The 23,099-nt window shown below is 39.1% G+C and overlaps 1 protein-coding gene across 2 annotated transcripts in view; it reads left to right on the top strand.

Annotated features, from left to right (window-relative positions):
• Positions 1–21,386, top strand: part of CCHR1.PART0H6orf118 (chromosome chr1.part0 C6orf118 homolog) — a 1,239,312-nt gene extending 1,217,926 nt beyond the window's left edge. For both annotated transcript variants that reach the window (XM_044069560.1, XM_044069550.1), the window contains exon 11: positions 20,024–21,386. In XM_044069560.1, the coding sequence (XP_043925495.1) occupies positions 20,024–20,138 (115 nt within the window). In that variant the 3' untranslated portion in view covers positions 20,139–21,386. The remainder of the gene's footprint in view (positions 1–20,023) is intronic.
• Positions 21,387–23,099: the final 1,713 nt, after the last annotated feature.

Below are 23,099 nucleotides of genomic sequence, written 5' to 3'. Positions count from 1 at the left end.
TGAAGATACCATTTCTTCTGACTCTGCTTTAGAGAAGTTGTCTTTTGGTGACACTTGTTTAAAGATGACACAGCATTTCCACTGGGAAGGAAAACAAGTCTCTGATGTAAAAAAGCGATACTTTTAAATTGTTAAACATGATTTGGTGCATTGGGATTAAATTTTCATTTTTCTACTTTGCTATTTGGGCTTTCTGCAGACGCTGGGGTATTCATGAAATGTATTTCTCCTGTTATAGCATTCTGCAGGTTCCAGGGTATCCATGTGTACACACTGCAGAAAGGCAAACACTGGATGTAAATCAAAGCAAATCTTGAACTGAAATATCAATTTCTTAATTCTCTGGCAGCTAGAGGTTTCTGAAGAAATCCACTTGTATTACATTCAGGAATGAAAGTTCTTCAAACTATCCACTTGTATTACATTCAGGGATGATTGTGCTTAATACTGTTTCCTATGATACATGTTTTTATGCACAATTCATACTGTGCCTTTTGATTTTATTCTGCATGCCATCATCCAGTGTGTGCTTTGTTGTGACTTGTGTTATTCTGCACACATTTTGAAAAGCATATTATTGAGTATTGCATCTATGCATAACCTTCTAATTCAGGCACCCTTAAAAGACAAACTTTTATAGGGTCTACAATTCAACATGAGTCTATTTCTCAACCTAGGCATCATCTTAAACCTGAAGAAATCCATCCTGTAGCCTTGTTAGAATTGATTAGTCTCTGTAGCTCAGCAGGTAGCACATTCACCTTTGGGACTAGAAGATCAGCAGATGGTGGGTTCCATTCCCACACCAGGTAGTTGGATTAGCTTTCCAATACTGACAGTATAGCATGGGGAGGGATGCTGCGTTCCTGAGTGTGCCATCCTTTGGATGAGATGTTAAACATAAGTGCCATCTGCCTGAAGTGGTGGTGACTTCACTGGAGGTAAAAGACCCTATGGCACTTGCATAAAGGAGTAGATGAAGTTTCCTGACTAAATTTTCTCTAGTCAGTATTAATAACAACTTGGGTCTCCCCTAGATAGGGCCGCTGGTCTAGTGAGACTAACCCAGTCAGGAATGTGTAATAAAAATAAAGTTTTTTCTAGGATGCTTATGAACACTGGGTGCGTGATGGCATGCCTGCTTCAGTACAAAAATACATTTTCTCATTATTTATTTCTAATCTCATCTATCCTTAGAAATTAGCCCAGCAAGTGTGATTGAGAGCCCTGGGGTAAATAGCTTATGCAATACAGATGATACTTTTTTACCAGATTCCACTTGAGAATGATTCAGTTAATTTGGTCACCACACTGCCTCACTGTGATCTTCCCAATACTTTTGTTGCCCTCTGAAGAAGGAATTCCTTTGGGAGATCAACCAGATATCACTCAATGTGGGCTGTTTCATACCAAGCTTTGGGGAACCTCCTTTATGTCATAAAATGTTATGACTAAATACAATTTTATCATAATTTTTATTATAAAATTATTATAGTTCATCATTACCTATGGATTTACTGCATATCAGCAAGTCAAACAGCCTCAGAAGTATTCAATTTATGATCTAAACCTCCCCCACATCATCAACAGAATGGTTTGGAGGGACGGGTATATCTCACAGAGGACACTGCTGCCATGGAACAGACTGCCAATACACATAAAACAAAGTTCATTCCTGTCCATTTTCAAGCACAATTTAGATCTATGGATAAAAAGCAGAAAATGTATCCCAGGATCCCCCCTTGTAGTACTAATGGACAGAGGCAACTCCTAAATGCTTTGTCAGTGCATGGGTCCCCTCATATTATATAATTATTGACCATGGAATGTATAAGGAAGGTCTATGACTAAATGGGATAGGTTATTTCAAGCAAAAAAAAGGGAAAATGACTAGACCTAAAGTGGTCCACAAGGATAGCTAACCTAGCACTTACCTATGAACCTATGACCCTATAAAAGTCCAAGCTGTATGGGCAAGACAGGGTAGGCAGTAACATATGAACATCAAGAAAATGAATGCCCTTATCCTGTCTATTCAAACTTTTTATCACCTCTGGTGTTCAGGAGCCCTTTGAGTTATGACAGATAATGCCACAGTGATATATCAATAAACAAGGAGGAGCAAAATCCTGTCACCTCTATAGGTTAACCATGATAGCTTGGGGAATTGCTATGCATCACAGACTGCTTCTTCAACCTTTAAGCATTTTCAGTTAAATCAGAAATAACTCAGTGGAAGATATTTGGGCATGTCCAAGGAGGATCCTCACAAATGCACATTAAACAGAGAGATCTTCCTACTTATTGTCATTTAGTGGAGAACTCCATTGATAGACCTGTTTTCCTTTACTCAGAACAGGAGTCTGCTCCAGAGTCCCATGTACAGAACCATGAAAAATGGATGCCTTGTCAGTCCCTTGCAAAATGAAATTCTGTTATGCTTTTCCACCATTTTCCTTACTTACAAACATACTGCTGAAAATCAAGAAGGACAATCCAAAGATTCTGTTGTTGACCCCCTTTTGGACCAGACAACATTGATTCTCTATTCTTTTTCATTATTCAAAGAAAAATAACCACAAGTTACCCTGTAGGATGGATGTACTTACACAATAAAAGGGCTCTCTCATTCAAATAAACATGGAAACTTTCAGTCTGACATTTTGGATGATAGCCTTCTAATTCCATTCAGGCATCATTTTTTCTGAGAATGTGGTATGGGTATTACAGGAGGTTAGAAAACCTGCAACAAGGAAATCTTAACATTTTGAAATGGAGGAGGTTTTCAATATGCTACTAAAAGTACTAAAAGGAAAGACATAAGACTCATAAACTGGATATTCCTTTTATCCTTACAGTCTTGCGTGAGCTGCTCAACTATAGGTTGGCATACTTTTCCATTAAAAGACATTTGTCAGCCATCACTCCTTCCTGCCTATGGATCTACCTCTTTCTTCATGTTTTGAGGTCAAGCAATTCCTAAAAGACATCCTTCACATCTGGCCTCCAAGAAAATGTCTTCCCCCTCCTTGTGAAGTGAAGTATGTACTGGAAATGTTAACTATCTTTCTCTCTTTCTCTCTCTCTCTCTCTCTCGCTCTCCTCCCTCCTCTTGAACCTACTTCCTCTGCATCTTTAAAATTTTGTTACATAGAAGGCAATGTTGTTGGTGGTTTTAACTTCAGCTGAAAGAGTCTCAGAGTTACAAGATTTTGTGATTTCTCCCCCCTTTCAGATTTTTCATAGAGACAGGGTTTCTCTTAGGCATATTCCTTCCTTTATGCCAAAGTTTTTAAATGAAATGTCTTTTAATCCAAAAAAACAAGCAAAGGGAGAAAGAATCTTTCATTTGTTAGGTGTTCACAGACAGCTTAGATGTTATTTGAACAAAACCAAGCCCTTCCAGAAATAGTATCATCTGTTTGTGTCTTATGAGGGCAAAAAGATTTTCTGTTTCAAAACACATAATTTCCAGATGGATTGTTTTTGTTATCTCTTTTTATTATACATTTTTCATTGGAAAGCCCTTCAAGGCCAGGTCAAAGCTCATTCTACTAGACCTGTTGCTTCATCTGTTACCCTTTTCAAGTGTCTGGATTCAGGACTCAGTCTAGAAGCACCCATTTGGTCTTAATGTTACAGTTTTACAAAACACTATAATACTGATTTATTTTCTAAAGCAGAACTGGTTTTACCAGATCCACTCTTCAGGACATTCTGGAAATCAGCTCTGTACCTTAATCCTCCTCCCTATTACTATAAATACTTTGGGAATCTTTAGTCAGGACTCCTGACTAAGCTTCTTCATTCCCCTTCTCTACCATAATTTTTCTCTGTTTTTACTAACCAGAAATACACATTCTTCTCTTCACCCTCATGCTCTCCTCTCATGCTCTGTCCCACTTTACCTTTTCTCTACCCTCTCCTCTTTTCCATCTCCTTCTCCTCTCCTTACTAGACCTTTGTATCTCACTCTTCTCCTCCCTTGCATTTCTTCTTTACCTCTTCATATGTCCTGTATTAATTCTTTTTTACTAACAGTTTATCAAAAAATTTGCTAATCCTTAGCTTTTTTATTTGTGACGCTTCAAATGACCTAGTATACTTTTTATTAGCATGCCTTAGCTATTTGTTGTTGTTGTTGTTATTTGTTATTGTGACTCTTATTACAAAAGGTATATCCTTACTGTACTTTTATTATATGTCTCATTGTAATTGATTTATGTGAGGAGCTTTTCTCCCCGGGCCTCTACTGAAAATGGACATATATCCAGTTAGACTAGCCCGGTTAACAAATGTAAAATAAATAAATAAAAATAAATAAATAAAAATCTTCCCACTAATGAGAAATACTGTAACAGTGATCAAATGAAACCAGTAAATGTCCGTTTAGATCATTGCTGCAGTATATGAAACATCCCTCCTCTCCCTTTTTTCTTTTTGCATTTTTTTTTGGCTGAGGTGGATTTATACCTTTCCCTCTCTCTTCCCCACCTGACTTGAGAGTCTTTTTCTTGGTTTCAATATTATCTTTCTGGGTTAAGAAAGCTCTGAGGAACTTTGCACATGTACATTCTTTATGTATTAGCATGTACTCTCATGCATAGGTCATGAGTGTAATGTATAATGTGAGAGTTAGGTGTCCAAGCTTTTATATATTGCAAGATACACAGTATCATATGGAAGATTTTTCCACTTGTGAACAGTATTACAACAGTGATCTACTTGGCCATTTACTACTTATGGTAAGTTCTTAAACAATTGTTCTTTCCATTCCATTCCAACCTGAGTAATGCAACTTATGACAGGAAGCAGTGAATATAAAAACAGTAAACACTTTATTTACTGTACGCAATTGGTTAATTGCTAAAAGGAACAGTTGCAAACTTCCTTTATGCAATAAAATGTATAGTTATTGACGTTGTTACATTTAAGAACATACACATCTCCTGAGAGTGCGTTTGCTATGAAGTGAATCTAAAAGACATTTGTTTTACAGAGGCTGTGAAAGCATGATAAGAAAGTAGCAGCTTGAATGCCAAAACATGTTTTTATTGTTTCTAAAAATATAAAAACACTAGCTTAAGCTTCTTTCATGCACATACTCTTCCAGAGGAATGTACCCCTTATGAAAGAGAGTACCACCTTTAGGTTCATAGGTTCATAGGTTTATACTAGGCTATCTGCCCTAAGGCATTTATAAGCCTAGCCCAAAGTTCTGTGGCTTACGCCACCCCTTATATGAAAAAATACTGTACCCATTAGTTTGTTGTGCCTCTGTCCAGCAGTGACACAGAGATGATTCCCAGGGTAAACCTACGATCTCCCATCCACAGGTCAAGATTTCTCTTGAACAGAGCCAGCGAGGTGCTCTGCCTCACATGGACTGGGATTTTATTCCACAGCATAGGGAGTCTCTGAGTGATAAATCTATCCCTCCAGCACGTCCTATTTATATCCGTGCTAAGGTTTAAGTCGCTTGCTCTAGTGGTTTTGGTGGATTTGGATTTTTTGAGGTGGAGCATGTCCATTAATTCCGGGTTGGACATGGCCTTGTATGTCAGGCACATGTCACCTCTGAGCAGACAGTATGCGACTGAATAGAGCTGGAGTTTCTTCAATCTGGCAGCATATGACAGATTTTGGAGTCCCTTTATCCTTTTGGTGAGGAACTTTTGGGGTCTCTCCAATTGCTGCAGATGTCGGGTGAGATACATCCCGAATGGGGCTTTGTACTCGATCATTGGTCTGATAAGTGAAAAGTACAGGGGAACAATGACCTCACTAGATCTGGATGTGAATCCCTTCATGATCAGGTGGGCAATGCAGAAGGTCTTTCTAACTACTTTAGCAACGTGAGTGTCAAAAGAAAGGCCACTATAAACCTGGGTCCCCAGGTCCTTGATAACCTCTTCTGTGCTTAGTGGATTGCCACCTATATGGTAGATTGGGGTTACCTTGTTTTTTCCGAAGGGTATGACTATACATTTTTTGGTGTTTAACTTCAGGCCATGGCTCTGGCACCAGCTATCTGTTTCCGTGAGTCCCTTCTGAAGGATATCTGTGTCCAATGCACTTTCCACTATGGTGCCCAGTTTGCAGTCGTCTGCAAACTTTGTCAGCCAAAGTCCTCCCATGTTGGCCTGTACGTCTGAGAAGTAGATGCCGAACAATAGGGGGCCAAGGACCGAGCCCTGTGGGACACCACTTGTGACCGGCTTGGAGTCTGACATAGCGCCAGCAACTCTAACCCTGTGGGTTCTGTCCTTAAGCCAGTTTGCACCCCATCTTGTGACATATGGGTTTACATTTAAGCTGGTAAGTTTTTCTACAATACCCGAGTGGGGTATTGTGTCGAAAGCCTTTGCAAGGTCAAGGTAGGCTGTATGGACTGCCTTTCCCTCATCAATGGCCTTGGTGACTGTTTCAAGAAGTCGACCAAGTTCAAAAGGCATGATCTGCCCTTGACGAAGCCAAACTGGGTCGGGTCCAATGTCTGCAAGTCCCCTATATCTTTGTTTATGAGCTCCATTATGATCCTCTCCATAGCTTTGCAGACTAGACTTGTTAAGCTTATGGGGCGGTAATTACCAGAGTCCGTAGAGGCACCACCTTTGTGGAGTGGGACCACAGTTGCCGTACGCCACTCCTTGGGCACGTATCCTGTGGTAAGGCTGAGATTAAACAGCTGCCTTATGTGTGGGTTTAATTCCTCATTTAGCTCATGTAGCACACAGCCGGGGACACCATCTGGTCCCATTGATGCTGTGTTTTTAGCTTTAGAGAGAGCAGCTTTCACCTGCGCATTTGAGATGTCTGGGAGGCTACACTCCGCTGGAATAGTTATCTCTCCTTTAGGGGAGGGGGGTGAAGTTTGCACTGAACCTGTCTGCCAGTATGTTGGCAATGTCTGTGGGTTCAGTGATTTTTGTATCATTTTGGACTAATTCTGAGCATATCTGGGAGTTTCCACCCAGGTTCCTAACATAGCTGAAAAAGGCCTTATGATTGTCCTTTGAATCCATGGCAATTTAATCTCAAAATTGGCCTTAGTTGATTTTATGAGTGCTCGTATTTTTTACTAATAATGATCAGGGTGACTTCCCTTTTATGGATTTTGTTCTATCATGTAATAGCTTTCTCCTCTTATTGTAAAGTTTGTTAATGGCTGGGGTCCACCAGACTGGACGTTTGCCCTGTGTGGAAAGAGTCTTGGTTTTATTTGGTATTGCCTGATCCATGCAGTCCTGGAGGTGTTCATAGAAGGCATTTGTAAGGGCTTCCGCAGCTTGGGTTGTGGTTTCCACTGGCTCAGGGGCCTTGAAGGATACCACACCAGTCTTGAGTAGTGTGAAGTTTGCTTTAGAGAAGTTCTTCACTGTGGTCTTTTGTTTGGGGTGGGGGCGGGATGTGGATTTCCAGTGAGATTAGTTTATGATCAGATCTCACCAATGAGGGATATACTTCCGGTGTGGAGCATTTTGTCCCCATGTTTGTGATAATGAGATCTAGTATATTTTCTCCTCTCGTGGGAACAGTGACTAGCTGTTCCATGGCATTTGAATTTATGAACTCCAGGAACCGTTGGGCTAGAAAGTTAGGGCTTGAGTAATGCTCCCAGTCTATATTCGGGTAGTTGAAGTCACCCAATATGATGGTATTTGGAGATACATTTATACCCTCCAGTGTCTTCCAGCGTCTTTGTCTGTGAAGAAGCCCATTTATTCTACTTAAGCTTGTTTTCAGAGATATACAGTGCCCCCAACAAACCATAACAGTGCTCATTTAACAGTGGTCATGCAACTGCCCTTTATTTTCACATATAACCTGCTCCTTCCAAACAATTGCAGCATTTTACCTATTTCTGATAACTCACTGAGAAGATCATGAAAGACATAATGGAACAAGGAATGCATTTCATTTGTTACTGTCCAACATATACACTACATTACACTCTGACAAGCCAAAACACTATTCAGCTTGTAAAAGCCCTGTGATTTCACACAGAGCATGCTTCCTCATCCCAAAAGATGGCCAACTTCTGTGTAATGTACAGACCTGTTTGATTGTGAATAAAATGAAATAAATAATGACTAAGACAGCATATTTGAGCTTACGGTTGTCTCACACACACACACACACACACACACACACACACACACACACACACACACACACACACACACACACACACACACACAAATTATATTAATGACTGTTTCACAAGAATTAGAAAACTGTCATCTGCTTTCATGCATAGACCACCTCTCAAAAATGACAATTTTCTGTGCATATTTCTATGGCATGATTTAAAAAAAAAGTGAAAAACATTTTGGCCTTAACAATGTATTTTAACTTGCTGCTGAAAGAAGCATTACTGCTCCTAGACAAGCCTTCTCACCAGTCGTTCAGCAAAGATTATATAGCAGTCCTATATATCATGCAGAGACTTCCTCCACCTTCTATGTAACCCTGTGGTATTAGTTTGCAGTAAAAGTGTAAGTCAAAATGGTGGCAGTGATGTATTTCCAACTGCTGCATTCACATATATATGCACTCACTCCACCCCCACAATAGCATGATCATTTTACTTTTGTCATTAACTGTCTGGTTTCCTGTCTGTAAAGTAAAAAAAAAACATACCTTTGAGAGAAAACTGTCTCTGAAGATTACAGCATCTGTTCTATAAAGCTGTTCTCAGCAGACTCTAGTCAGCTGACCTAGAGACCATCAACTAATCACCTTTATTAGTCCCTCTAAATACTGATCACAGGTTCTTAGATTGCATAGTAGTAGGACATTAGTCAGCTATCCATGTCCTTTTACTTTGTTATGGGGTAGATTTGAGAAGTCAGGGAATGATGAGAAGTCATTAATGAATAGCATGGCCTGTCACTTTCATGTTCCATTTTCCACTCACTTAATGGGAGGATGTGGGGTAAATATTTGCAGAGTAGTGTTACTCTACTAACAACCTAACAACATTATTACTCCACTAGTGTCCTGGACAAGAAAGAAAACTTTTTTTATAATTTTAAAATCAATTTTGCATCAATTCTAAACTAAAAGAAAAAACACATAAGCTAAAACTTAGTTATCTTTTGACCATACTTACATCCTATTCTAGCAGTACTGTCCAACCAATTAACCTAGTATTGTACTGTTAACTCAGCAGGAAAGGAAAACACTGACCCTTGTTTGGGATTTGAACCCAGGAACTCCCACCTTCTGCGCAGCTGTCACTGCCACTGGACCAACAAGGAGTGTCTGGACAGTCAGGTATCTGTATTTCCAACAATGACAAAATAGCTCAGAACCCATAGTTAACAACTTAACACCAACTGCAAAGCACTGTGTGCAGTTGTAAGACCATGCACATATAAGAACAGAAGCAGAACAGAGGAACTTTTCAAAAGGGTTAACAAAAACATACATTGTTTACAGCAGAATCTGTACCAAGAGAAGGGACACAGCATTAATGTAAGTAGTTTTGGAGAAAGGATGCAGAGCAGAAAAATGGAAGAAACTTGTAAGTAAAATTGGGAAGCCCATTGATAGCCCAAGTGGGTATAATTTTTCAAAAAATTTGAATTTATAAAAAAGAGTGATAACTGATTGATTAGTCTTCTTGAGAGTCATTAGATAAAAAATATATGAAAAAGTGAACATCATGTAACAAACATGAAGGGTATTATGAGAAGTCATGGAAAAGAGACATGGAGGAGCTCTCTGATCATGTAGCCCAGACCGGTATGACCCTGACCCTGAGTAGCATCTTGGCCTCACCAAGAAAGATGCCACAGTATAAAAACAAAATGATCAATTTTAACAATTGGCTAAACTATTGGCGTCATTCAAAGGGGATCCAGTGTCTGTCAGCCTGGGATGACATGCTCGACAGCCACGTTGCTTCACTAGTGACCGCTTGCACCTGTCACCCTTGGGCTTTCAAATACTGGCTAAGGCTCTTGCCACCTCCATAGTGCCTTTTTTAGGCAAGGCTCAAAAGACAAACCCACCTCCATAGACAACACAAGAAACAAAAAGCTGAGGGCAATGCTACTCAATGCCAGAAGTCTAAACCTTAAAATGCACACACTTGAGGCACTCCTCAGTATGGAGAAAATCGATATCTGTGCAGTAACAGAAACCTGGTTCAAGGCTCCAGAGGGCACCCCAGCACTACCAGGCTATAACTCTTACCATTCCTTTCGGCCCCAGAACCCGGACCGAAATACAAAAGGCGGGGGTGTATCCATCTTCATAAAGGATACCCACACCTCCAGGTTAGTGGCACTGCACGAGGCCTCGGAGACCATCCATGTGCAACTAACAGTAGGCAAAACTGTTTTTCAGTTTGTAGCTTTCTACACATTACCCACCTTGTCTCAGGACCCCCACTCGGCATTCCTGAGAACATTGGAGAATATGAAGGTCTCACCAAACACCATGATACTGGGTGATTTCAACTTCCCAAAAATTGACTGGGAAAACTACTCAAGTCCCAACTCCCTTGCCCAAAGTTCCCTGGAATTTATAAACTCTAATGCTCTGGAACAACTGGTCACCACTCCCACAAGAGGTGACAACATATTGGACCTGGTCATCACCAACATAGGGGCTCAATGTTCCACACCAGAGGTAAACTCCTCGTTGGTAAGATCAGACCATAAACTAATCACACTGGATATCCACATCCCGACCCCACCCCCAGCCAAGGAAACCACTGTGAAAAATTTCTCAAAAGCAAACTTCACACTTCTCAAGACAGAGGTGGAATGTTTCAAAGCCCCCAGGCTAATGGAAAATGCTGCCCAAACCGCAGTATCCTTTACAAATGCATTCTATGAGCACCTACAGGAATGCATGGATCGAGCCATCCCAAGTAAAACCAAGACTCACTCCTCCAAAAAGTGGAGACCAGTCTGGTGGACCCCGGCCATAAATAAGCTATACAACAGAAGGAGGAAACTACTACATGATAGAGCAAAATCCCAAAAAGGGAAGGCATCCCTGATCAGTATTACCAAGAAACCACGATCCCTCATAAAATCATCCAAGGCCAGCTTCGAAAGAAAAATCGCCAAAGACTCTAAAGATAATCACAAAGCCTTCTTTAGCTATGTGAAGAATCTAGGTGGCAACTCTCAGATCTGCTCTGAGCTGGTGCAAAATGGCAAAAAATACACTGAACCCACTGACATTGCCAACATCCTGGCTGACAGGTTCAGTGCAAACATTACCCCCCCCCTCACCCCCAAAAGGGCCCATGTCCATCCCAGAAGAATGTAGACCCCCAGACATCACAGACACACAGGTGAAAACAGCCCTCTTCAAAGCCAAAAACACAGCATCAATGGGACCAGATGGTATCCCAGGCTGCGTCTTACACGAGCTCCAAAAAGAACTAAACCCTCACATAAATTTACTGTTCAAACTCAGCCTTACTACAGGATATGTACCCAAAGAATGGTGTACAGCAACAGTTATCCCGTTTCACAAAGGTGGCACCACAACAGATCCCAGGAACTATTGCCCTATAAGCCTGATTAGCCTGGTCTGCAAGGCTATGGAGCGCATCATCATGGCTCTCATAAACAAAGACATTGGGAACCTCCAGACACTGGACCCTACCCAATTCGGCCTTGTTAAAGGCAGATCTTGCCTCTTAAACCTAGTAGACTTCTTTGAAACAGTTACCAAGGCCATAGACAAGGGAAAGGTAGTCCACACAGCCTACCAAGACCTCACAAAGGCCTTGGACACAATACCCCACTCTGGCATTATAAATAAGCTCACCAGCTTGAACATTAACCCCTATGTCATGAGATGGGTTGCAAACTGGCTCATGGATAGAACTCACATGGTCAGAGTTGCGGGTGCCATGTCTGACTCCAAACCGGTTACAAGTTGCGTCCCACAGGGCTCAGTCCTGGGACCCCTCTTTTTCGATATATACTTTTCTGAGGTACAGGCAAGCACAGGAGGACTATGGTTGACTGAGTTCACAAATGATTGCAAACTGATTGATAATCACATTGCCAAAGTGGTTAGAAAAAACCTTCTATATAGCCCACCTAATCACGAAAGGGTTCATATCTAGATCAAGAGAGGTCATTGTGCCCCTCTACTCATCCATCATCAGGCCCATAATAGAGTACAATGCCCCATTTGGGATGTACCTTACCCGACACCTGCAACAGCTGTAAAGACCCCAGAAGTACCTCACCAAGTGGATTGTGGGCCTCAAACAGATGCCCTATGCAGCTTGACTAAAGAAACTCCACCTCTACTCAGTTGCTTACCGCCTACTCAGAGGTGATCTCTGCCTGAAGTACAAGGCCATGTCTAACCCAGAATTAATGGACATGCTCCACCTCAAGAAAACCAAATCTCTTAGAGCTGCACATTCCAGGGATTTAAACCTCAGCACAACAATAAATAGGACAAGCTGGAGGGATAGATTCATATCCCAGAAGCTTCCCTCGCTCTGGAATAAAGTCCCAATCCATGTTAGGCAGAGGCCCTCAGTGACCCTCTTCAAGAGAAATATTGACGAGTGGATGGGAAATCGTAAATTTACTCCTGGGATCACTTCTATGGCCCTGCTGGACAGAGGCTCAGGAATCTAATCAAATCTAAGAGGGAGGCAAAAGCCAACACATTCTGGCTAGGCTTATAAATGCCCTGGGGCAGATAGCCTAGTACCTACCTATGAACCTATAAATGTTTTTACTGTAACAGACATTCTAACAAAAAAATCAGGTGGAGGTCTTATGATACGGATTAAAGACAGTTATGAGACCTATGAATATTACATGTCCAATGATAACACCAACACTATAGACTGTGTAACTGTGACAATAAAGACAGCACTGGAACATATAACAATTTTTGGAGTGTATAGACCACCAAAGTCAAGTGCTGATGACCTAGAGGAATTCATATATTTCTTGCATGAAACACAGGAGGGAAGAATACTATTAATATAGGACTTAAGTTTACCAGAAACAGACTGAAATAACATTGATTCAACAACATTAGTAAGGAAATTATTCACAATGTATATTCAGGAACAGCAATTGCTTCAGATTGTAAATAACCTACCAGGGGATGGAACATACTAGACTGTTTGCGTTCTTAAATAAATTATTGTCACTTCAAGTCAAGTTTGGGCCACCATTGATGTGCAGTGATCATGGGGTTATAAAGGTTAATTTGTTGCTAGATGATTCTGCCAAACTGAAATCTAAGCCAATGCACAGAAGGTTAATTACAGATTATATGGAAACAAAACAGTCACTATGTAAAACTAACTGGAGAGAGGTGTTCAGTTGAAAAACTACAGATGGAATGTGGAAAGTTTTGAAAGAGAAATTGTTTGAGTGCAAAAAATCAAAAAAAATGTTTAACATCAGGATCTAGGCATACAACATCAGGTGGATATATTTCCATAAGAACAAGATATCTGATTAAGGAGTGAGACAAAAAATATAAGAAATGGTAAAGAGGTCGAACTACAGCTTTGAAAACTGAAATAAGCAAGCTGGACAAACAGATTAAGCACATTGTAAGACAAGATCAAGAAAATTTTGAAGAACATTTATATAATGATATTGAGCATAACAGGAAACCTTTTTATAGATACATAAAATGTGGAAGGAGTAAAGACATACAAACTGATAAACTGTGTGCAGATTCAAAAATGTATTCTCAGGCACAACAGATTACAGATATGTTTATAAAATCGTATGCAAAACAGTTTGGCTTCACAAAAGGGGTGATAAGTTGTCCTAGTGACATACAGGTAACCTCAGATACTGGAATCAAATTAGATTACACTGAAAATGAATTGTGCAAACTGGATCCAAACAAAGCACAGGGAGGAGACAGAATTAGTAACAATGACCTGAAAACACTTCGGCAAGAACTTATGGCACCATTATATCTATTATTCACTAGGTCATATAAATATGGGAAGATTCCTCAAGATTGGAGACTTGTGCTTATTAAACCTCTCTTTAAGGGAAAGGGGAGTGGGACAAAACCAGAGCCATATAGACCGTTAAGTCTACTTTCATGTTATGGAAAAATAATGGAGAAATTAATATTGGATAAGTTATTGTCAGAATTGGATAGGTTGGTACTAGAAACCATATATCAGCATGCATATGTTGAAATAGATCTATTACCACGATTATGATGTTCTATAACAATATAATAACAGCTATGAATGAAACATTGTGCTGTGATATAATTTATATAGATTTAACTTCAGCATTTGACGGGGTCATACACAAAACAATGATCAATAAATTAGAGCAACTAGATATTTATGTAGTCTTGGTAAGCTGGATAACCGCATGGCTTACAGATAGGACATGGCAAGCATCATACAGCAACTGGACAGGTGAACTTCTTGGTTACATTAAGGGCACCCCACAGGGCTCTGTGCTAGGCCCTCACTTGTTTAGATTGTATCTTTCAGTTATAACTTTTTCATCTGAGGTGTTCTACAGTCTATATGCAGATGACCTGAAATTAGGTAAACTGATTATACGTTACAGATAATGCATGTCTGCAAAATAACTTGACTAAATTGACCATTTGGCACAGGAGAATAATATGCTGACAAATACATCAAAAACTAAGCATCTGGGATTTGGGAGACATAAACTGAATGGTGAATGTGTAATACAGCACACAGTGATTGAAACTGTAGACTCATTTAAAGATCTGGGTATACGGCTAGATCCAGCTATGAACTTTTGTAATCATGTGTACCAATTGGTTAATGATAGTTATAGAACTCTAGAATGTATAAAAAGATTTATAAAGTCTAGAAAATCAAAAATTATGAAGTCATTGTTTATTAGTTACATTAGACCCAAACTTGAGTATGGCGTAATAATATGGAAACCCTATAAGAAAACAAGCATGAGTAAACTGGCAAGAGTACAGCAGAAATATACCAAGGGCATCCATGGATGTGAAAATTTAAGTTATTATGAAAGACTAAAATATCTGAACTTGTACAGTGTCTGTTACAGATATCTAAGAGGAGATCTTATTCAGGTAAATAGGGTATTAGAGACATCTACCTCTGGGAATGCTTGGGGTTATCAAAAAGTACTAGAGAATCATCAGACAACCTATGTAGAAGATTCTATAGGAATGAGAAGTGTACTAATTGGTTCTCTGAGAGAGCAACTGATGCATGGAACAGACTACCTAATTACATTAAAGCAAGTGCTAGTTTAGATATTTTTAAGAACAGCCTGGACACTTATTATGGGAACAAGTGTTTTGGTATATTGGCAAGCTGGAAGGGCATTAATGCCCGTGCTTGAAATATTTGTATGTTTGTAAGCAGAAAAATGTGCTACTGGTTAAATATGGTCTGCAGCGTATCCAGTAGGTAAAGAAATTGTCAGGATAAGTGAATGATTTATATGACATTCAAATCTTCACTTCTGTGATTCTAATAGTCATACTGCCAATTAAACAATAGCTGATTCAGATATTTAGTGAGGTCTGCCATACTCCTTTTGCAAAAGTTGTTTTTCTTTTTTTTTATACATAATAGGTATCTATATGCCACCAGGGGATAATATCCAAACATTAGAAAATATACTATACTGGAGCAGTAAAATATTACCTCAGGAAACAATTATTATGGGCAACTTCAATGTAGAGTGGTTAGACTGCAACTCCACAAACCCCAGAAATTGCATCAACCAGCAAGGCTTCACACAACACTTCCAGTCACCCACTAGGATTAATAAGCCACCCAACAAACACTCCTCTCGAAACTGGATATTGACAATTATACCATGAACCCCCCAAAACGTGCACGCTGATTGGCCAGCGTGCCCGTTGTAAATCGAGTTATACTAATGGAAAAAGGTCCGGTCGCCCGGACTTTTTTCCATTAGTATAACTCGTTTTTTTAAAACACTGTCTCGCTATGTTAAATGGGTTTAACATAGCGAGACAGCTTTAAAATAAGCAACGGAGATCTCCGTTGCTTATTTTAAAGCTGTCTCGCTATGTTAAACCCATTTAACATAGCGAGACAGTGTTTAAAGCAACGGAGAAAGCAAGATCTCCGTTGCTTTTTAATGTCTCGCTATGTTAAATGAGTTTAACATAGCGAGACAGTTTAAAATAAGCAACGGAGATGTCCGTTGCTTATTTTAAAACTGTCTCGCTTTGTTAAAATCATTTAACATAGCGAACTAAAAGCAACGGAGATCTTGCTTTCTCCGCTTTTGCTCAACTCTGATGTACTGCGCAGGCGTGCAGTACATCAGAACTGCCGTGGATGCCAGACATCTGCGGAAGGGCAGTAAACAGGCATTATACTATGCCATTATTTAAGAAAAGTAACAGTTTCTTTTCTTAAATAATGTCATGGTATAATAGCAATAACCCACTTCTGGGTGTGGGTAATGCTAAATTTACCCACAGTTGGCTTTGTTTGGTCCCTCGGGCTTCGCCCTCGGGACCAAACCACGCCAACCATGGGTAAATTTAGCATTACCCACACCCAGGCGTGGGTTATTGCTATAATAGGCCAGCTCTCTACTCCTACTCTGGCTGTCTACCAGACACTCTCAGTGACCACTTCCTAACCTATTTGCTTAGGAAATGAGCTAACCCATCTACAAAAAATACATTTAAGCTGATAAGAAACAAAAAACACCTGAACCTCAACTACCTTATAGATATACGTAAACATTGTAACTGGACACCACTGAAACTTCTACCCCCACAGGAAGCAATTGATTACTTCAACTCTGCCTTCCTGTCTATATTAAACTCTCAAGCCCCTAGCTGTAAAATACGTGTGAAATCAAATTATGCCCCATGGCTAACAAAAGAAACACAATCACTACTTAAATCTACAGACAAGGCTTGAGCAACCTGGAACAAAACAAATTCTCAACCCACTCTACAAATCTACCAGGAACATAGAAATAAAGCAAAGGAGCAAATTAAGCAAGACAAAATAAATTGCTACTCAGAAATCCAATTAAAACACTGCAATAACCCACAGAAATTCTAAACAGCTATAGACAATATACTTCTTCCAGGCAAAGTCAGTACACTCCTTCCTACCACTGCTAATAATTCAGACAACACTGCTACTAAATTTAATAAACACTTTGCAAAATTATCTTAACTCTGTCCAACAATCAAACACCCTCTCCTATCAGAACTAACACTGCCTCCTCCAATACTAAAACCACCTTCTCCCTGCAACCTGTAGCTACAGAGATGATCAAAAAACTGCTTACTAAACTAAAACCCACCACTTTAGCTGCAGACAACTTGCCTTCCGATTTCCTCAAACTATCCTATATCAGTTTCTTATCGATAGATCCATAGCAGAACAATAAGTCCCTGTCATTTGGAAACCTCTTACATAATACCCCTACATAAAGGTGGCTCATCAACAGATCTTTCCAACTACCACCCCAATCAGCCATTCTAATGTCATTTACCAATACTGTCAGCTATCACAGGAGCAACAGTAATCATGTATTCTCTATCTTCCTGGACCTATCAAAAGCCTTTGATATGGTTTCTCATAGTAAACTACTAAATGTTCTCTCCAAACTAATTTTCTGCCAATCTACCCTCGCCTGGTTCCAAGATTATCTTACTAGATGCCAGCAAGCAGTTTCTTGGAAACAGACTTTATCACTCCTTCTACCAGTGACTATAGGTGTCCGTCAAGGCTCAGTCTTAGGCCCACTACTATTTTCAATATTTACAAATAACCTCCACACCTCAACCCCACAAACTTTCCTCATTCAATATGCAGATAATTTGACAGTGACATGTGCTGCTTTCGCTATTCAAGAACATCAAAACCTAATAGAACAATCCTTTCTAGCAGTTGAGACCTGGCTTACAAACTCTCAATTAATTTTAAACCCCCCAAAAAACAAACTTATGATTTTCCAACCTACTAAATCAACCCCACCCACTAACACTTTCAACATTGTATCACTCGATAACACCATCATCTCCCCATTACCGCACACCAAACTTTTAAGAGTTGAAAGTGACTGCAACTTAAAATTTGATCTTCATATTTCCAAAATAGTAAAAAAGTACACAAAAAACTCAGAACATTGTTTAGGAAGAAACACTACACTGCTTCACTAAAAATACTAAAACTACCATTGCCCAATCTCACGTAATCTCCACACTGCTGTACACAGCTCCCATACTCATAAATCTAAAAAACTCTGAACTAGCAAAACTTGAATCTTGTTATAACAAAATTGCCAGATATGCTACAAATCTACCAGCTAGAGCTCACCATTGTATAGCACTCAAGTAACTTAACTCGCTAGAGCTCCCCCATCTGCTTCACTACATCCAGTTAACCATGGCCCATAAAATACTCTATGAACCTGAGAAAACACCTGCCCTACAAGTATTTCTTCAACCATATGCCACTAAAAGAACTTCACGGTCCACTAACAAACATCACATAAAAATTAATATAACCAAAAATCAAGCTGGTGATTCCCTCTTCTCAAATTATATAGATAAAATCTGGAATGCAGTACCAGAAAACATTACAATAGTTACATCACTAGCCCAGTTTAAAACAATACCAAAAAGCCACTTATTCAACAAATGGCTGTGTCCTTGCTCTGCACCAGACTAAACTCTCCCTCTGACTATGCTACTACTTTGTTTCACTTACTGACAAATCCATCCCCTCTGTCTATTCTGTTGACTATGTCTCTCAGCAAACTAACACTCCATAGTATATAACATTGTAGACCTGATGGCATATTTTGTTGTGTTTTTTGGCTTATCTCGGTTAGGGGTCGCCACAGCGGAACTCCGGTCCGCTAATGTTTGGTAGTGGATTTTTATGTGCCGAGTTACCAGCCCTGATGCACAACCTTCAACGAAGGCACGCTCATTCACGCATGCCTCCACACAGAAGACACTCTAGCTGAGAATCGAATGGGACAACGTCTTGCTGTGAGGTGTCAACGCTACCACAGCACCACTACCGCGGGATAATGATAATTCAATTTCTTAATAAACTGTGTTCAGAATTTGTGTAGTTGTCATATTGGTCTCTCTATTTTCTTGTACAGACAGGTTTAATGATGCAGTGTCTCTCTACTTATTGTTAGTCTTCTGATTCTATCGATTAAGTTAAGAATTACTGTGTATTAGCTAAACTGTGATGTTCTTTAACTAGTCCGGATGTATAACTGCTTGTCCAAACTGTATCTAGATATTATTTTAACTTCTGTGTCCTATATATTCTACTTATATACTGTATTTCTGTATGTTTCAATGTGGAGCTTTTTTCCCCGGGCCTCGGTTGAAAAAGGACGTGTGTCCAGTCGGACTTTCCTGGTAAACAAATGCAAAATAAAATAAATAAATATATATATTTTTTATTAATATGTGATAAAATTGTATTTGGTATGCTGCTGTCAATGTTTAAGCTGCTTTGTTTGATAAAAACATTGCTTATCTAATACCAGTAGAAACAGACAAAGAAAGTAAAGGAAAACAAACAAACAATAAAGAACATTACTTGGGAACATTTAAACCGAGTTATCGGCTTTCCTTGAACATATAAACTGTTTTTTTCCAGTGTAAAAGATTACTACACATGACTGCAAATGTTACAATTAGTGTCATACAGTAATACAGATCATGTATATAAATACACACACACACATATATATATATATATATATATATATATATGTGTGTGTGTGTGTATGTGTGTGTGTGTGTATATATATATATATATATATATATATATACACACACACACACACACACACACACATATATATATATATATATATATATATACCTTAAAGATTTAGTAGTAAAAGCAGTAATGATTCAATCTGATTTTAGCATAATGTCTTTCTAAGCTTGTAATCTCAGTATTTATGGAAAAGTCCAAATAGTTTATCTGCTTGCTTTCTTTTCACCTGGATTGTGCCATTTTGTCTTACAGAGAACTGTGGCATCTGATAACAAACTTCTTGTCAGAAGAGAATGATGGATCAGCAAATGAATTAGAGTCAGGCCTAGAAGCCTTGGAAGTGCATTTGAAGGCTGTGTCAGTATAATTAGTCTGATATGTTTTGGAACAAGCATGCCATACCTTTTCAATTACTTGTAACTGAAACATTTTAACCTCACCTTGCTAATGCAATTAAGTTTTAAGACTGGATATTCCTTGCTGTTAGTACATTTTCTATTTGCTTTCTTTCACTGTGATTGACACTTTAGTTTTCAACATAATAAATTTGCTGTCAACACTTTTCTATAATGTCCTATAAATAGTAGAACTTATTTTGCTGGTCTCTCCTTTGGGGTTTTAAATGCCATCTTTATTGATTATTGGTTCATTGCACAATTTTTATACATGTCAGTTTTCTGAAGTGTAGCAATTCATCACTGTAACATTTACCGTTATATTATGCTTTATGCTGTAGCAGCAGATCTACAGTAACATTTATTCGTCACAAGCAAAAAACAAATCAACAGCACATCTGTTCTGCTGTAGTAGTTATATTTTCCTCTGCATGCATTAATGGTTTATGACAACTGGGGATTAGTGGAAATGCAAGCATTTGAATTTGCATTTAATGTAAATGCATCAGGCATTAGCATTCATGATTTAAACTTACTTGTGCTTATAGGATTGCTTTCATTAAGACCTTCTTTTAAAATTTCTGACCCACTGCACTGCAGAAGGAAAAATGTTAACTAACAGAACCTAGTGTTTTTAAACAATATATATTTTCAAGAAAAAATGTTAGTTGATGGCTGCAATATTTCATTTTATGAAGTATATTTATTTACTGCTAAATGATTTGCATAATATCAATATCACAGCATTTTTCAGCAAGATTATATAGTAAATGTTTTGAGGTAAAACCAATAATACACAAATTGATAATAGTATATAAATGTGCACTTTATATTAGCTAGAGTACATGAATACCCTTCTAGCATAAAGATTCAGAGATTCAAAGATTCAAAGTAAACTTTATTGTCATTTAGGACCACACGTGTTGCCTAAATGAAATGTCATGCATCAGCTCCTACTTGAGATTACAAACAGAAAGTAAAGCAACACACGCAAGTAAAAGAATGAACACAACTAACATATTAAATCCTACTCCCAGTACCCATACAAAAGAGCAGAAAAAATTCCAACACTTGAATACAGAATAAGTACACCCTTCCCTAAGTTATAATAACTGCCTCGTTTAAATAAAAGGCACATTACAGACTCCACATTGCTTAAGTGCCTGTTTAACATTGCACTTAATAGAGATGATATAAATAAATATTGGACTTACTTGGAATTTGTGTGGTATTTATTATAGAACAGAATGCAGGTATTTGTGAAAGAAAAAGAAAGAAATTACTTAGTTCATGTCCAGTTCTCTGGGGCTTATACCGAGTTCAGAAGTCTCACCACTGTTGATAGAAACTGTTGTTAAATCTGGTAGTCCTGCAGCGGATACTGTTATATCCTCTAAATGCCAGATGGTTAAACAGTCCATGCACTGGATACTTGGTCTCTTGTATAATTTTGGTGGCCCTTCTGATGCTTCTTGCAGAGTAAAGTTGTTGTATCAATGGAAGACTGCTGCCTCTTACCTTCTCTGCTACCCTTACCACTCTCTGTAGCGCCTTCCTTTTTGTAGCTGTATAACTTCCAAACCACACTGTGAAGTTAACCACAAATTTCACCAAGAAAGGCACCGGAGAAGCTGAAAAGGTTTTTAAAACATTTTCAGCTTCTCCAGTGCCTTTCTTGGTGGAATTTGTGGTTTTTGTACTGTGGACATCTTGGCCTGTTTGTGTGTTGCTTTTTTCTTTTTACACACTGTGAAGTTGCTGTTGAGGATGCTCTCAGTAGCACCTCTATAGAAGGTGGAGAGGATATGAGGGGAGAGCTTAACTTTCTTCAGCCTTCTGAAAAAATGGAGGCATTGGTGTGCTTTCTTGACTAGCTGGCTCTAGTTTCTTGACGACTCAAGATCCTCTGATATGTGTACACCTAGGAGTTTCATACACTTAACCCTCTCTACACTCTTACCATTGATCATAAGAACTGGATGGTTTGTTTTCTTTTTCCTGAAGTCTATGATAATCTCTTTGGTCTTAGTTACATTCAGGTCAAGGTTGTTCCCCTCACACCAGCTGATCAGAGATACCACCTCCTCTCTGTATGCTCTTTTATCCTCCTTTTAATGTTGTTTGTTGGTCTAGGGGTCTGATCCTTGCTTCGGGTGTGAGAGATCCCGGACAAGCCTTGGGTTTTTAGGGGGAGGTTGGCATAATGGTTAAGGTGTTTACCTTAAAGACACAAGGTGCAGGGTTTGATTCTCACTTGGAGTAATTGGCTAGGCTTAAAATGGCCCACAAGGGTAGTTAGCCTAGTACTAAACTATGAACTATGAAGAGACCCATGACTGTGGTATCTTCAGCAAACTTGATGATATTGTTGGACTTGTGCTTTGTATAGCAGCCGTGGGTCAGGATGGTGAATGGCAGTGGACTGAGAACACATCTCTGTGGAACCCCGGTATTAATCTTGATACACTTTGATGTGTTCATACCTGAACTCACTCTCTGTAGCCTCTCAATCAGGAAGTCCAGGATCCAGTTACAGAGATGTTTACTGACTCCTATATATTCCAGTTTCTCTGTCAGCTGCATTGGTACCGCCATATTAAATGCTGAGCTGAAATCTGTGAACAGCATCCTCACACAGTTGTCATTGCCCTCTAGATGTTCAAGAGAGATATGTAGCACTAATGATATGGCATCAGTCGTGGATCTGTTGGCTCTGTAAGCAAACTGCAGAGGGTCAAAATTGTGAGGTAGATCTGATGATAAATGTTTTTTGATCAGCTGCTCGAAACATTTCGTAACAGTGGATGTCAGAGTGACTGATCTGTCGTCATTAAGGCTGGAGGGGGAGGTTTTCTTAGGCAATGGAATGATATTTGTTTCCATGTAGCATTAGGGTACTTTTGCCATGGCAAGAGAGGTATTAAATATCTCTG

The sequence above is a fragment of the Protopterus annectens genome, chromosome 1.part0, assembly GCF_019279795.1.
Source record: "Protopterus annectens isolate FY-2018-M chromosome 1.part0, PAN1.0, whole genome shotgun sequence".
NCBI classification, from domain to species: domain Eukaryota; kingdom Metazoa; phylum Chordata; order Ceratodontiformes; family Protopteridae; genus Protopterus; species Protopterus annectens.
Note: the sequence above shows the minus strand (reverse complement) of the source record. Positions and strands in the feature narration are given on the sequence as shown.